Genomic DNA, 14,254 nt, shown 5'->3' with positions numbered 1-14,254 from the left:
ATGGCTATTTTGTAATTAATCATGAGTAATGATGGACAATTGTACAAAAACAACAATCCTCCCCACCAGCAGACAGATGGTAAAGCTGGATAAATTAGAATAAAGATCAGGGACACATTTTCAGTGATAATGATGAATAACTACTGAAACATCTACAAAAGGAAGTTATGTTTTCTCTATTTCCTGACCTTCACAAGTCAAGACTGCAGGCTTTTCTTGTTTATGTGCTGTGTTTACCACATTCAATATGGCTGTTAAGTTCCATATTAGAACGACTGAATTAAACTTTTGGTTTGCTTAACTCATGATGTCAGTCTAGATGATCTAAAGTCTTTTCACAACTGCAAGTTGTGAAAAATGTATTTTTATGTACATATCTAAAATTAATTACCTCATAAAAAAACCCAACACTTTTTATTATAGAAGAAACCGTACAGCAAATAATTTCTGGGGAAAAAAGTAAAATTACTATAGTTAAAAGTACAGATTCAAAAAAAAAATTTCTGTAAGTTTTCCTGCTCACTAAATTTCAGACTTGATAAATATATTAGAACACCTTTCCAAAGACATAATACAGGCTTTAGAATTACTTGAGTATTTGAATTTAAAGAGATTATTTTAGCTGCTTATAATTTTCATTTTCAGAAATACATAAGGACAAGATTTAACAGAAAAAAAAGAGATAGGGTGATTTTGTGAAAGCTTCCTGTAAAATGGTGGCAACAACAAAACATGTAAAACAGCTTTTTATACATCTCTGCTTTTTCATAATGTAAAGTGTAAAAAGTGTAAAGATGTATGTGTTCATGGGAAAAATTAATTCTTGATATTTTTGCTAGAACTTCACCCCTTTAAAGGGTGGAAAATCAACATTACTATCAGTCTGAATTGTTACCTCTCCCTTTCTCTCACTGCCCTCTCTCCAAGAATTCAAGTTCCACCAGGCTAGAATAGATCTATGGTGGGTAACTTCTCAGAATATTTGCTCTTCTTCTTCTCCCCCTGACCCAGTATCAAAGAGACCTGCATTCCTAAGCACACTGATCACTAAGTTCAAGCTGTACTATCAATATGCCTTGTGGAAAAACCTCTAAACATATGGGTTGAAAAGTTGGTACTGTAGAAACAAGGCATGTGTAGCAGCAGCTGTCTTACTTGGCATAGCCTTTGTCAAGTTTTCTGGCACAAGTTTCACAACCACAGGCTTCTAATGGCCACTGGTATCAATCAACATGCTTGGACTAATTCTGAACATAGAAGTTTCACATTTCAAGAAGTTTCACATTCTAACAACTATTTTAAGTCAGTAAGCCTGATCTAATACACAGGAACATGCTCACTGCTAGCCCAGGGGCATGGCACCTTGCCTGCTTTGCTGCCAGCTAAGATACCAGGAAAAGAACAGTGGAAACTAAATCCACTTTAAGGACAGAACACATTCAGTTGGCCAGGGAGAATGCCAACTACAGTATCATGTTTGATTCTTAAACACTAATGACTGATGCATGGCAACAACCCCAAAGGGAAATACTCACCTGCTATTCTAGCAGTACATAAAGCACATTTTCAGGAGGTATTTTTTAACACTATCTGCAGGAATTCTGTTTTGTAACTCTATGCTATTAATAAATCTTATAATTTTAAATTAAATATAACCCCTTGCCCAAATCCTGAAATAGAGGGGGAACAGAAACTTTATTTGGAATGCAATAACTACACAAAGAACACAAAGAGAAAAAAGTAATAATATGCTTCAGTTAAAACAATGATATGCCACTGAGAGAACTACTCACAGTGAACTACTGTGAGAATAAAGGTGTAAACCCCTCATCCTCAGTGACACTAAAGATACTGCTGATATTCAACTACAATGAAGTTAAAATTGTGCCTGGCTAAATCACACGTCTCATCTTGATCAAGAAAGAAGAAATTGTTTTGAAAATATTCTAAAACCCCTTTTTATTACTTTTCTTCCTCAGCATATTTGCAACATTCTTCCTGTCTGAGCTATTGGCTGTCATCTCCATGTAATCTGTCTCACAGAACAACAGAGGAAGAAAAATGATTCTCCAGTGGTTTACCAGAGACTCTTCAAACGGTACCTTGCACTGAGCTCAACACATGAACAGGTCACACTTGGTTGCAAGGTCATTACAGTACAGAAATGTGTATTTCTTGATGAACAATGCATAGAACTGCAGGGAAAAAATGCAGTCACTCTAATTTTAAGTACGAAATAAAATTGAAATAATTTTAAATTTTATTATAAAAACCTAGAATTTATAAGGATAGTGCACAAACTGAACAAGATATACCTGGGTAGTATTAACTTTAAATACTGAGAAGTCAGTGAGACCAGAAATGATGAATTTGAAAGTAGGTGTTTCTCATGGAATTACCTGTTTGATAACTGCAAAACTTTCAGCCTAAATGGCAGAGTTTCTTATCTTATTATTTGTAAAGGAATCTTGGTCAGATGGAACAGCATATAAAGTAATGCAGGTCAGAAAAAAGATATTACATGCACACATTGAGCAGTGAGAGAAATCCTCAAAGGTTTTTGTTAAGAAAGGTCCAGGATTTTGCTACGCATTTGTACCATATACTTAAGATTATCCTATCTCTTGCAGTCGAGACACTTTTGCCATTGACAAATGAAGTGTCCTGCTAAGCACAGCTAATCCCTGCCAGCCCAGATCCATCTCTCCAGCATTCCACTGATGCAGATTCAAGGTATCTCCAAGTAGCTGAAGGAAGATACGAAAGCTGAATAAACAAGCAGACACATAAATGCTCAGTTAAGGGTTATATGCTATTGTTACTCTTCACTGGCTCTTTTGCTAAGTCAGTTTTACAGCAGCATTTGCAGAATCAATATATAACAAATACTTACGTTTGATGCTGGCCAACCTGCTTTTGGGCAATGAAGTGTCTACAGCTGCTGAAAATAAGAAAAACACCAAATGTGAGCGACTCAATATTTACTTAGTATATGGGATAGCTAGAAAAATGGAGTAACAAACCAACACAGAAAAAGACTAATTTAATTATTTATTTTAAAATATTCTAGTTACTGTGTACCTAAAGTATTAGGTTGTCATCAATATGGTCACAGGATTTGAGATAAAGCTCTCTGGGTAAAACACATATTTAAAGGAAAAATCATCACTTAAATGAAGACTCCTTTCAAAAGGTTTCTGTACATTTTGTTCTGATAGCATTTACCTGCATCCCTGAAGATACTGAGTATGTCATGAGACATAACATTGTGAGCGTAGTTGTGAGGATGGACTCTGTCAGTAACATGATTTTCTCATTTGCAAACACACAGGGCAATTTTCACAGTCCTTAGAATTTGTTATTACTATTCATTGCAAGATGAACAAAAGATCATTAAGTTTTTGAAATAAAAATAATAAAAGACATTGTGATCTGAGTTTAAGTAGAAATGTTCTGCCTTCATTCCTAAAATAATTTCTGTATGTTTGCTGTTATGACTGTCACTATGACCTTCAGTTCAGCCTATTATTTCATAATTCATTATTTCATCAAAAGCAGAATGAAGCCAATACAGCACAAAGTGCTCTAAAATTAAGGTAGAATCTTTGGTAACATTTAAGGAAAATGTTTTCATACAAGACTTCCCATCTCAATCATACATAAATATTATTAAGTAGAAACCACATCTCCTTGCTGACACATATATGGGTAAGAAAAAGCAATTTTCTACAATCCAGTCATCCCGTCTTGGTATGAGGCTATTCTGAGAGACTGAGGTAAATTTAGGGGGAGACAGTTCATTCATACATGCACATTTTTACCTTTGGCTGCAAGAACTCTGTTATAATGAACCACCATGTGATCTCTGATCAGGTATTGGCTAGCTAGATTTCGAGAGGAGCAAATGCAGAAAGCTGTAAGATTAAAATACATTTGAACATTGGAAAGGCAAGCAAAAGAATACTACAATTTTAAACAGTTATTAACTGCAATTCAAACTCACAAACTTTAAGACACTGTTTAACTTTGCTCAAAGGCAGTATTTTTTTTATCAGTTACTATCACACGAAATCATCATGTCTCCTTTTTCTTTCCTCAATGAGCCATTAATTCAATAAATAGCTGCAAAAGTAGCTGAAATTGTACTACAAAAATGTTAACATGGAAACTTCCTGTTCTTCACTCTATGTTCTTTTGAGAAAAAAAGGTGTCTGAGGTGTCAGTATAGCACAGAATCACAAACTAGCCCATGTAAACTACTGGCTCTAAAGGAATGCGTTTAACCTCAGGGGTTCTTATATCTATACATACATATATATAAGTATATTACAGCTAACAGAGATGGGAGATCTTTATATATTTGTTCATCTTGCTACCAATTTGTAGTCAGCAGTAAAGTCAAGGCAAAACTAACTCCTTGAAAGTATTTTCAGTAATGCATACTAAACATAAGTACTATTAAACTTCTCCAAATGAGCTTGATACAGAAGTTTTAAGAAAAAATTAAGCACAAAATCAATGAATTCACATAAATGGAACCAAGTTGACCTAATGAAAGTACACGTTACTTACCATTACTTTTATTACTTAAGTGTCCTTTAAATGGACTTGCTGGACCACATCTGGGAATGACAAGACCTGAGCATTCATTCATCTTAACTAAACATGAAACAAAAACCAAAGTTAGAAAAAAATCCCCATACATGTTTTTATAAACAAGATAAAGTCTTTCTCCAAAAAATGCAAGATTGGTTCTAATGGATCTTCTTCAAAATCTTCTTCAATCATTTTATAATCACGGAACTATAAATGTAGTTAAATAATTTAATCTAAACACCAAGATGCAATGATAGCGCTCTCAGTGGTTCAGTGAGCTAAACAGCAGAACAGACCATCAGAACACTTTAGTCTGAATGTAACACTGGTCATTAAACTCTACAGAGATACAGTAACAATTCTGTTTCTGTGCTAACCTCCAGTTTGTTTCAAAGTTCATGGCACTTTGATAGACTGGGAATTCCACAGACAAGTGGAGATGCCAACAAAACTTAAACAACCAGTTGCTCTGGAAACTGAGAGAATGTGGATTAATGAAAACCTGTGGCTGTCATGCAACCTAAGATTTAAAAACTGGCTTTAGAACAAATTTGTTTTAGAACAAATTTGGACAGGAGAAATGCCAGGACTACAAATACTAGTGTATACAGAGCACTGCTTTAAGGCATTCAAGGTATATAAAATGTAAACCAAAACAAACAGGATTTTTTTAACAGGGTAAGTACGTATACCAACCACACTTACTTAACATTAATTCTACAACTGTACAGACAAGTTCTACAAATTTAATACTATTAACTATCAATGTGGTCTTCCCATCCCCACTGTACTTCTCAGCTGTCAGTTCAAGGGTCTGCAACCACCATGCAGGTGAAATGGGAACTCAACTGCTCTACTGCTCCTGCTGACCTCTGGCTTTCCCCCTTTCAGCCCATGAAGAAGCACACTGGACCTACCCAGTATGAGCAGGAATCTCCTCCCAGTGACCTCAGCTGGGGTGATACAGGTTGTTTACCTTTACAAACTGACCAGGGGGCAGGGAGCCATGGTGACAGCCATGACACACATGGTAACAGCCCCTCATTCCACCTCTCACAGCTCACCTCCTGCATGCCCAGCACCTGGCTCTCCAGGGCTTCTTTTTCATTTCCCACTGTTATATCATGATTGGTAAAGTACTATTGCAATTACATATATAACTACCATAGTATGTAACTCTGTATTTAAGTTCAACAGCATGTTGCACAAGATGGAGAACATGGTGTCTTAAATATTAATTAGTAGAGACTTCAGCAAAACAAACCATTCATTTAACGATGTTTTAACATTATTTACTCAAGGCCTTATAAAAAAGCCATACTGTACTAAATTTTGAATGACTACTGCTAGTATAGAAGGCTATAAAAATATCTTAAGAAAAAAAAGAAAATTAAAATAATTTTCCCCTGTTGTGAAATAACACTAAATCTGGATCAACAGATTCAACCTTTCTTACAAAGCACAGAAAATACAAGGGCAATCTTGAATTACTTTCATACTTTGAAAAGCCAGCCTTTATACAGTACAGGCTTCTGTGGATTTACAGTAGTAGCTGTGGTGTTTGCAATAACAGCACTCTCACTCCTTTTGCTGTGAAGTTGCCAGATCAGCAGTTGAAAAAGGACAGTGAAAAAAAAGCTCTTGGAGATTTTTTTCAACACTACCCTGCAATTGTTTTAACTTTTTACTGTTATCTCTAAATACAAAGGACAACACTCCTGCTCATCTGTATCGATTTCAAATGGCTCATTCCCCTCATGGTACAACTCTTCCTTATCTCAGTTTGTGATTTAAACTGAGATACATATGGACAAACAATAAATTATTTTTCAAATATTAAAATTCCAAACATACGTTTATTATATTAGATTCAGAATGTTTCCACAATGACTGCAAACCTTTTCCAATAAAGCATTTATTTCCTGTTAAAATATTTTATTTCTCTACCATACATTACTACATACAAGTGGTATCCACAGTCTAGCTGGATCCACCCCGAAACCCATGACTTCCAGAATTTACAACATGCAGGTGTTGGAAGAATGCAAGTCTTTGGGAGGACTTGAATGTTAGATTATAAATTTTAGTTGATAGAATTTTCTCTAGTGATAAAAACCTGCATGCATATATACCTGAAATCTGGATTACAGCAGACAACTGGGAATCAGAAGTGTTTCATTTACAATTGCTTAAATAACCTAAATATTCTACTGTTTTTTGTGCTTCAGAGCTTGGCTATAATTCCAGAGGGAAGAATCTGTGGTATTGTTAGGTAAATGCTTACAGTATCACTGACTCACCCTTATGGGACAGAATCCTAGAAGGGCAAACATTAAAAAAACCAGACACTGCTCTCTCTATAATTGATTCTCTTCAGGTAAGCTAAATGACTTTGTCCCACATTAAACACCATCAGGGACACTCAGAAACCTGTTGCTTTTACTGTCTTCAGCTGGACACACAACTGTTCAGCACTGCAGGAAGACTGGACTTTACAAGGTTCACTTGCTTTGCATCACCAGCAGATGGCACAGCGGAAATTCTACAGGAAAAACTGTCTGCTGGTTCAGTCCTTTACAATTCATTTGTACCTGGCTTGTACCCGGGGAAGGAGCAGAGAGGAAAAAAGGAGTTGGCATCAGTATTTCACAGGTGAAAAAAGCTGTCAAAAAGTGCCAGTCAGGAAAAATAAAGAACATTTCTATGTCCTCTACTTGGACTATGGACATAGAGACGGCACAGAAATCCCCCTTATCGTGAAAACACATGATGCTAACGTCAGAGAAGAAACTGGAGAATTTGGTACGTGCAGGCTCTTTTTACCTTCCTGAAGGCAGAAAGTGCTAATGGTCAAAAGTTTCACAGCTATCACTTCAGGCTGTCTTTTCACTTGAACGGGTATTTATTTGGATTCCAGCTGTGTTTTCAGTTATTTGCACAACAGCAGAAACAAACTGAAGGCTTAGATATATGAAGAGAATTTTAAAGGAGAAGGTGGGATTTTCAGTAATTTACAGCTAATCAAATATAAGCCAAACAATGGGAGGATAACTATGAAAATATCTTTGATATATGACACATGTAACTATCTGATCTAAATGTAAATTTCCTTATAGATATAAGTGGACTGTCCTCACTGAATATAAAATCAGGATTTTCATACTGTGTTCTCCTAAAGTACAGACAGCAAACAAATTAAATACTTCTAAAAATTTATTTGATCTTCTAGATCCTTCTATGACACTAAGCAACAATAAGGAAAAAACTAAAACAGCTTTCTCTAAACTTTTTTTCAGCTGGTATCTGACGTAAGTAATAATTACATTATTCCAAAGAAAATAGAAAGATATTTGTTCAAATTCTAGTTTTATTTTAATTTAAAATGCATCCTATCCTAATTTCTGATTTTACAGTATTAAAAGTTATAAAAATTAGCAGTTTATTTTGTTTCCTGGTTGTTAGTGGATAGGCAGAATTTATAGAAATTATTTTTCTACAAAGCCATTTCAGATTTGGAACATGAATACATACTGGAAAGAAGCCCAGTCTTTCATTACCATGTTCTCCCAGAAAAGATTTTAAACACAAGTATTAGACTTACTATTTTTATAACAAGCATGTACTTCAGTCATAGCAAATGAAAATTAAATAAATAAAGTAATCTATCACGCTACTCTTACCCATCAAGACTTGCTACTTTAAAGATAATCCATAAAAATACAGAGACCTTAGAGGGGATATTGGATACAGGCACCTAAATCCAGCACTACAAGACATCAAACCTTAACTAGAGACCTGTGAACACTGTAATTTCCAAAAGGCAGCTCCCAGACCTTAGCCTGGGTTCAAACAGCCCTCAGCCCCAGGTGGATTTAGACCTCAGGTCTCCCCAGCTGTTCCAGAAGAATATGCTTATCACTGTCAATACTGACCCTTCTGTGCAGCAGCTTGGTTTTGGGGCCTCCAGCACTCTTGCATTCCTACTTCTATAGTGGCCTCCTCTCAGCTGGCCATGCAAAACACCTCTGCCTCTAACAGACTGGAATTGCATCATTTGCAAGAGATTTGGGCATTTGATCCCTCTGAGCCTGATAAGGGCCCAAGCTGACAGATGCTTTGCAAAGACTCCGGCTACTGCAGTGATTTATAAAGGTTTGCTATTCTTGCTTCTTTTTCTTCCCTAATATCTCAGTGCTCTAAACCAGAAACAGTTAAAGAGACATCTTTGCTCAAGTGGATAATTCAGGCAACAACATGCAGATGGTTTGTGCTGTGAATTTCATACACATCAAGGATGTCTGCCATTACCACCCTTATTCTACCAACCAGTTTTACGACCTCTTCAGTGGGCTTCCTGCTATGAATTAACTCTGCTAACTCTATACAACTAACAGTACACAACAACACTAATCCTGTACACATGCTGAGGAAAGAACAAAACTGGTTTAAATCATCTCTGTGAAATCCAAAATTACTTCAAGCAGCGTTGGAAACTCCTTTAAGAATCTTATCTAATATGTCTGACAAGGTCATACTTGAAGAATTGAATTATGACCCGAAATACATGTTTCTTACCTTTTGAGGTAGAGAACTAGGAGAATTTTCAAACCAGAGTATCCATTAATTCTTTATGCTACAGAGATTTTTGTATATATGAATACAACACAGAAATACACAGAGGAAACATGATAGCTCAGAGTACATTAAAAGATTAACCTAGTTACGAAAATCCACATTGGATTTAAACTTTATTTAAATAAGAAACTAATTTTTTCTATTTTTAACTGTTTTCCCTTCACATTAGCACAATATACTCAAAAAAACCACCATATTCTATTAGTATTACTAATGACGCCATCTCTCCTGTTCATGTAGCTTAAATCTTTGTACCATCCCCCCTAAACTCCTTTCAATATCCCCAATTTGCTGCCTCTTCCTTACCTGTGGCCATTCCTCCCCTCAAACACTCCCTACTTGCTCAGCTGTGGCTGACCAGGTGCTACAGGAACAACTGCTCATCTAGTTTAAGCTTCTCTGGTTGCTTATCCTTGGCTGCCTAGTTCTTACCCTCTACTTACATATCTGGGAATGAACTCAGAACAGAATGAGTTTTTCTAAAAGATGCGCATTAATTTGTTGGGTTTTCTCCTGCTCAGCCACTGGGTAATACTAATGCTCCTGGTTTATTCACAGCTGGGTGAAGCTGGCAAACAGCTGCAGAACTGGACAGACAAAAAGGCCAGCAGAGAGCAGTGACCCACTCACAGACTCCTTCTCTAGTTGAAGAACACAGGGGCAAACATGGCAAGTCTCCACTGCTTTTCTGCAGCACCTATGCAACCATGAGAGGCCTCCAAACATGGCTTTAGATTTAGCCACTTACTGAATGCAGATACTGCTCCATTTTATTTGAAAGTTACAGTGAGGCAAAACAAGCATGTCATAATCCCACCTGTATTTTCTTTCCTGTTCATGCAAGTGAAACAAAAGCCTCTTGGACCCCTTTCTGGTTTTACTTATCAGTCCTGGGAATATAAAGCTTCACATGTGAAGTCATCTTCAAAATAATCTCATTTAAGATTTGTTAATAAATAGCAGAATTCACCAGCAGAAAGGATAGTCATTATTATCTAAACTTCCTAAAGCAAAACTCAAAGAATAGAGACCCAGGAAATCACACCACTCCAATTTTGAAATAAAGTCCCAAATTTTCCATCTGAATTTTGCATGGGATCATTAGTGTCACAGGCAAAATACGATAAAAATTATACATCTCCTGACCAGCACTATACATAACCTCCTAAGCCATTAATTAGATGGGTGCTATTTATACACTTACAATGCTGGATTACACAAAAGCTCTTCTATACACATACTCTCAATACCTAAGAGTTAGGTCTCTCAGACCTTTAGAATTAATAATCTTACAGTATTCTGTATTAATTAAAACCATGCAACCAAAATTGTATTTCAAGAGTCAAACCCTCCTCTGAAAACTTTAAGGAACCTAATTAAATAATACAGTAGCCTTGAGTCATATCTGATTACATAACTCTGGAAAAATATTTGTTAAAATTTTTCTAGCAATAGGCTTCAGCAAGGGAAGTTCTGGATGCAAACTCTTGCTCTATTCATACTCCAAAAGCAGAGCAGGAACAAACAGCTGTGTGTGTCAGTAGCACAACTGTGATAAGAACTGCAGGCAAAAGAAAATGAATTTATGTCAGTTTGCTACAACTACCTGGAAGGAGGCTGTGATGAGGTGGGTATCAGACTTTTCTCCCAGTCACAATTTACAATTTATTGAGTGAAGGTTTTAATTTGGTAAATTAAAATAAATTTGATAAGAAGTTAAGAGCACTGAATAACATTTCCCAATTTCAGTTAAAATTATTATGATTCAAATAAAACTTGTAAATGTCCTTCCTTCTTTGAATACACAACTAGATAATTTTCCATCTTTCTTGTTGGCCAAAGGAAATTTCAGATTCTAAAAACTGGTGCTACCAAAAAAAGAATTTAGTAAATTTAATAAACCGTTTGTTCAAGTGATAAATAAAAGAAGAATTAAAAAAAACAATAGTTCACAAGTCTCTGCGTTAACACCCTTTCAGCTCTAGTCAGATTAATGCAAGGACTTCCTACAATGCAAGAAAAAATCGAAATTAGATGATGTTGTCTATAAACATGTGAAGCATTTAAATTTTGATTTAATATTTTGGAAGCTTGTACAAATTGCCTAAAGCTAACAGCAGCCTCCATGCAGCAGCAATGATGAGTTCCCCACTCAGCCCCACTTTATGCTGTCAGATAAAAGTGGCCCAAATGTGTGTCCTTGATTAACAGTAAGTGCACGATGCTGTCAGGTATTGCTGTCCCTGAACACATACCTGAACAGCAACGGGCATTAAACAGCCCAATGCAGGGGACTGCATTTAAGCAACAAAGCTGGTTTAAAATTACAGTATTCAGATTATTTGAGGTCATACTACAAATCTGTGAGTATATTAACTCCTGAAAATACAACAGTAAATAACTTCAAGGTTTATACCTGGAATTAGGGAAAAACATAGCAGATTAATTCTTTGGTATTTCTAGGAGGGTAAAAAAATCTCAGCCTTATTTGAACTTTGACAAGACCTACATGAAAATCCTATATACTCTGATATATTAAAAATATATCTATTTTCTCAGTATTCTCGCTAGACAAAACAAGGCCTGATACAAACAAGTGCCAATTTTTGGTTCTTTGAAATGATGAGGCTACGACTGAACAAGAAACTTTGCATGGCATACAACCAGGACATGGAATAGTGTATCCCACTTTCTCTGAACTAACATTTTAGATATAACTCTTTTGAGAAACCATAAATAGGATGTGCTCTCCTCCTTTCATGAACTGCAAGCAACCCAGCGGCTCTTCTGCCAAGTTTGCTCAGGCACACAGATTTCCAGCTCAGCTCAGTGTATTAGTCTGTCTGTCTGCCTGTGCTAATCCTTGCTCTCTGTAAGGAGCCTGAGAACCCCCACATGGACTGTTCAGCCACACAATTCTGCCTCCATTGTGACCTCCTATGCAGACAGGCAATGGCTTTCCCAATTTAACAGACACACAGTAATTCTTCCCTACTTTTGAACTTTTTTTGCTACACAGAAGTCATTCAAGTAAAGCTTGCTGCAACCTGAATGAAATTTAGATCTTGACTCCTACTTATTCTCTTTTTACAGTCAACAATTGGCATGCTTTCTGATTGTCTATAGAAGTATTTTGACAATAGTAAGAATAGTCAGAAAAAGGATGTATTTGTCATAAAACTTTCTTCATATTATGTAAGAGCATAAAAATTTGGTATACAAGATACTAGTTTTTGCTCTGAATTTTATATTCCCATATAGTATTATAATTTATGTTCAAACTGTACTTTGATATCAGACATCTTCTGAAGTGGCATCTGTCACTGTCTCCAAAGATTGGAACTGACACTGAGATACAACACAACAGCCTAACGTTATCTCAAATGGCTGATTTTATGCAGCGAGGTATGATCTTGACATTACAATGTAGCACTGAATAATTCCTACCACTGTTTTACATTATGCACATAATCAAGTTTATACCTGAAAATATTTTAGGTATTTTCCAAAAGCCACAGTTGGCTCATGCAAGCATTTTCGCATGTTTGCACCTTTTTTTATCATGAATGACAAGTGCCCCTAGGACTATTCATAGGAACAGGGCACCAGAGCAGCCCACGGATGGCTAAAAGTGGGTAAGGAATCACTTTATAGGCCCTTCAAAACTTCTGAGTCTTTTATTTTTCAACTACACTTGCATTAAAATCCCACCAAACCAAAACACTTTGATCTAAAGCTAAACGCCGTGGGATGCGGTACACAGAGGGTACAATTCAATATAACCCATGAATAACAGCTTTGAAGAAGACGAAAGTTAACTAAGAAAAGATGCCGGCACAGAAATCCCGGCAGCCTGAAGCGCTGCCCCAGCAGCACTCGATGCCGGTACTGTAAGGAGGCATCGTGGGGGCGACGGCTGTAGCACGCACAGTTCCAGGCCCCGACTCGGGGCGGATTACACCGGTCCCGGGCCGGACGTGTCCCTCCCCGAGCGGCGGCACCCGGCTCCTTGCCCCGCCGGCTCCTTCCCCGAGCGGCGGCACCCGGCTCCTTGCCCCGCCGCCTCCCTCCCCCGCGGCCCCGCCGGCTCCTTCCCCGAGCGGCGGCACCCGGCTCCCTCCCCCGCGGCCCCGCCGGCTCCTTCCCCGAGCGGCGGCACCCGGCTCCCTCCCCCGCCGGCTCCCCGCGCGGCACGGCCGGGCCGGCAGCGCTCGGGGCGGCCGCGAGGGCAGGAGCGAGGCGCGATCCCCCCGAGCCCCGCAGTTCGGGCGGCCCCCGAGCTCCGTGGGGCCCCGTGCCGGCTCCGTGGGCTCCGTGCCAGTCCACACACGCCAGCGGGGAAGGCGGAGGAGCCGCCTGCCCCCAGCCCCGGGCGAGACGGGCCGCGCCCCGCACTCCCACGGCCGGCAGGGTCGGGGGAGGCCGGAAGGCAACGCGTCCCCCGGGCTGCGGCCGCCGCCCCGCCGCGGCCGGCGCTCCCCGCTCCTCCCGCAGCCGCCACCGAGCCCCCCGCACCTTGGCTCCGCCTGCTGCCGCCCTGCATCCTCAGCCCCATGCTCCCGGCCGGGCCCGAGGGGGCGGCGCCGGCCGGGCTCGGCGGCTGCGGCGGTTCGTCCCGCGGCGCGGGCGGGCGGCGCTCGGCGGGGCCCGCTCGGCGTTGCCATGGCGGCGGGCGCGCGGCGGCGGCGCGGGGCCCTGGGCCGGGCCGGGCGGGGCCTCGGGCCCGAAACGCCCTTGCGGCGGGGAGGCGCTGTCCCCGTCCGTATCGGGCCCGCCGCAACCAAGCCTTTCCTCGGAACTTGACGGGAAGTTGAAGAATAATGAGTGCCCGGGAGAAATTTACTGATATTTGAGGGAACGCGTGACAAAGCGAGAGCCTAGAGCGTTGCCAGTGCTTTACACTGTAGAAGTTAATCCCAATGTCTTTGAAAACGAACTGCACCTTAAAAATGAACCACAAAATAACCTTTTAAAAAGCAGCCTTTGATCCCATCGCTGATTAATGTGTGTGTGCCGATGTGCT

General features: G+C 39.3%; 1 protein-coding gene across 2 annotated transcripts in view; it reads right to left on the bottom strand.

Annotated features, from left to right (window-relative positions):
* Positions 1-13,860, bottom strand: part of SPATA7 (spermatogenesis associated 7) — a 34,392-nt gene extending 20,532 nt beyond the window's left edge. The window contains exons 1-4 of one of the 2 annotated variants that reach the window (XM_058807797.1): positions 13,747-13,860; positions 4,573-4,659; positions 3,822-3,914; positions 2,894-2,941 (exon numbers count right to left, since the gene is read on the bottom strand). In XM_058807797.1, the coding sequence (XP_058663780.1) occupies positions 2,894-2,941; positions 3,822-3,914; positions 4,573-4,659; positions 13,747-13,786 (268 nt within the window). In that variant the 5' untranslated portion in view covers positions 13,787-13,860. The remainder of the gene's footprint in view (positions 1-2,893; positions 2,942-3,821; positions 3,915-4,572; positions 4,660-13,746) is intronic. The other variant, XM_058807798.1, reaches the window with a different exon arrangement.
* Positions 13,861-14,254: the final 394 nt, after the last annotated feature.

The sequence above is a fragment of the Ammospiza caudacuta genome, chromosome 6, assembly GCF_027887145.1.
Source record: "Ammospiza caudacuta isolate bAmmCau1 chromosome 6, bAmmCau1.pri, whole genome shotgun sequence".
NCBI classification, from domain to species: Eukaryota; Metazoa; Chordata; class Aves; order Passeriformes; family Passerellidae; genus Ammospiza; species Ammospiza caudacuta.
This window is presented reverse-complemented; position numbering and strand designations above follow the sequence as displayed.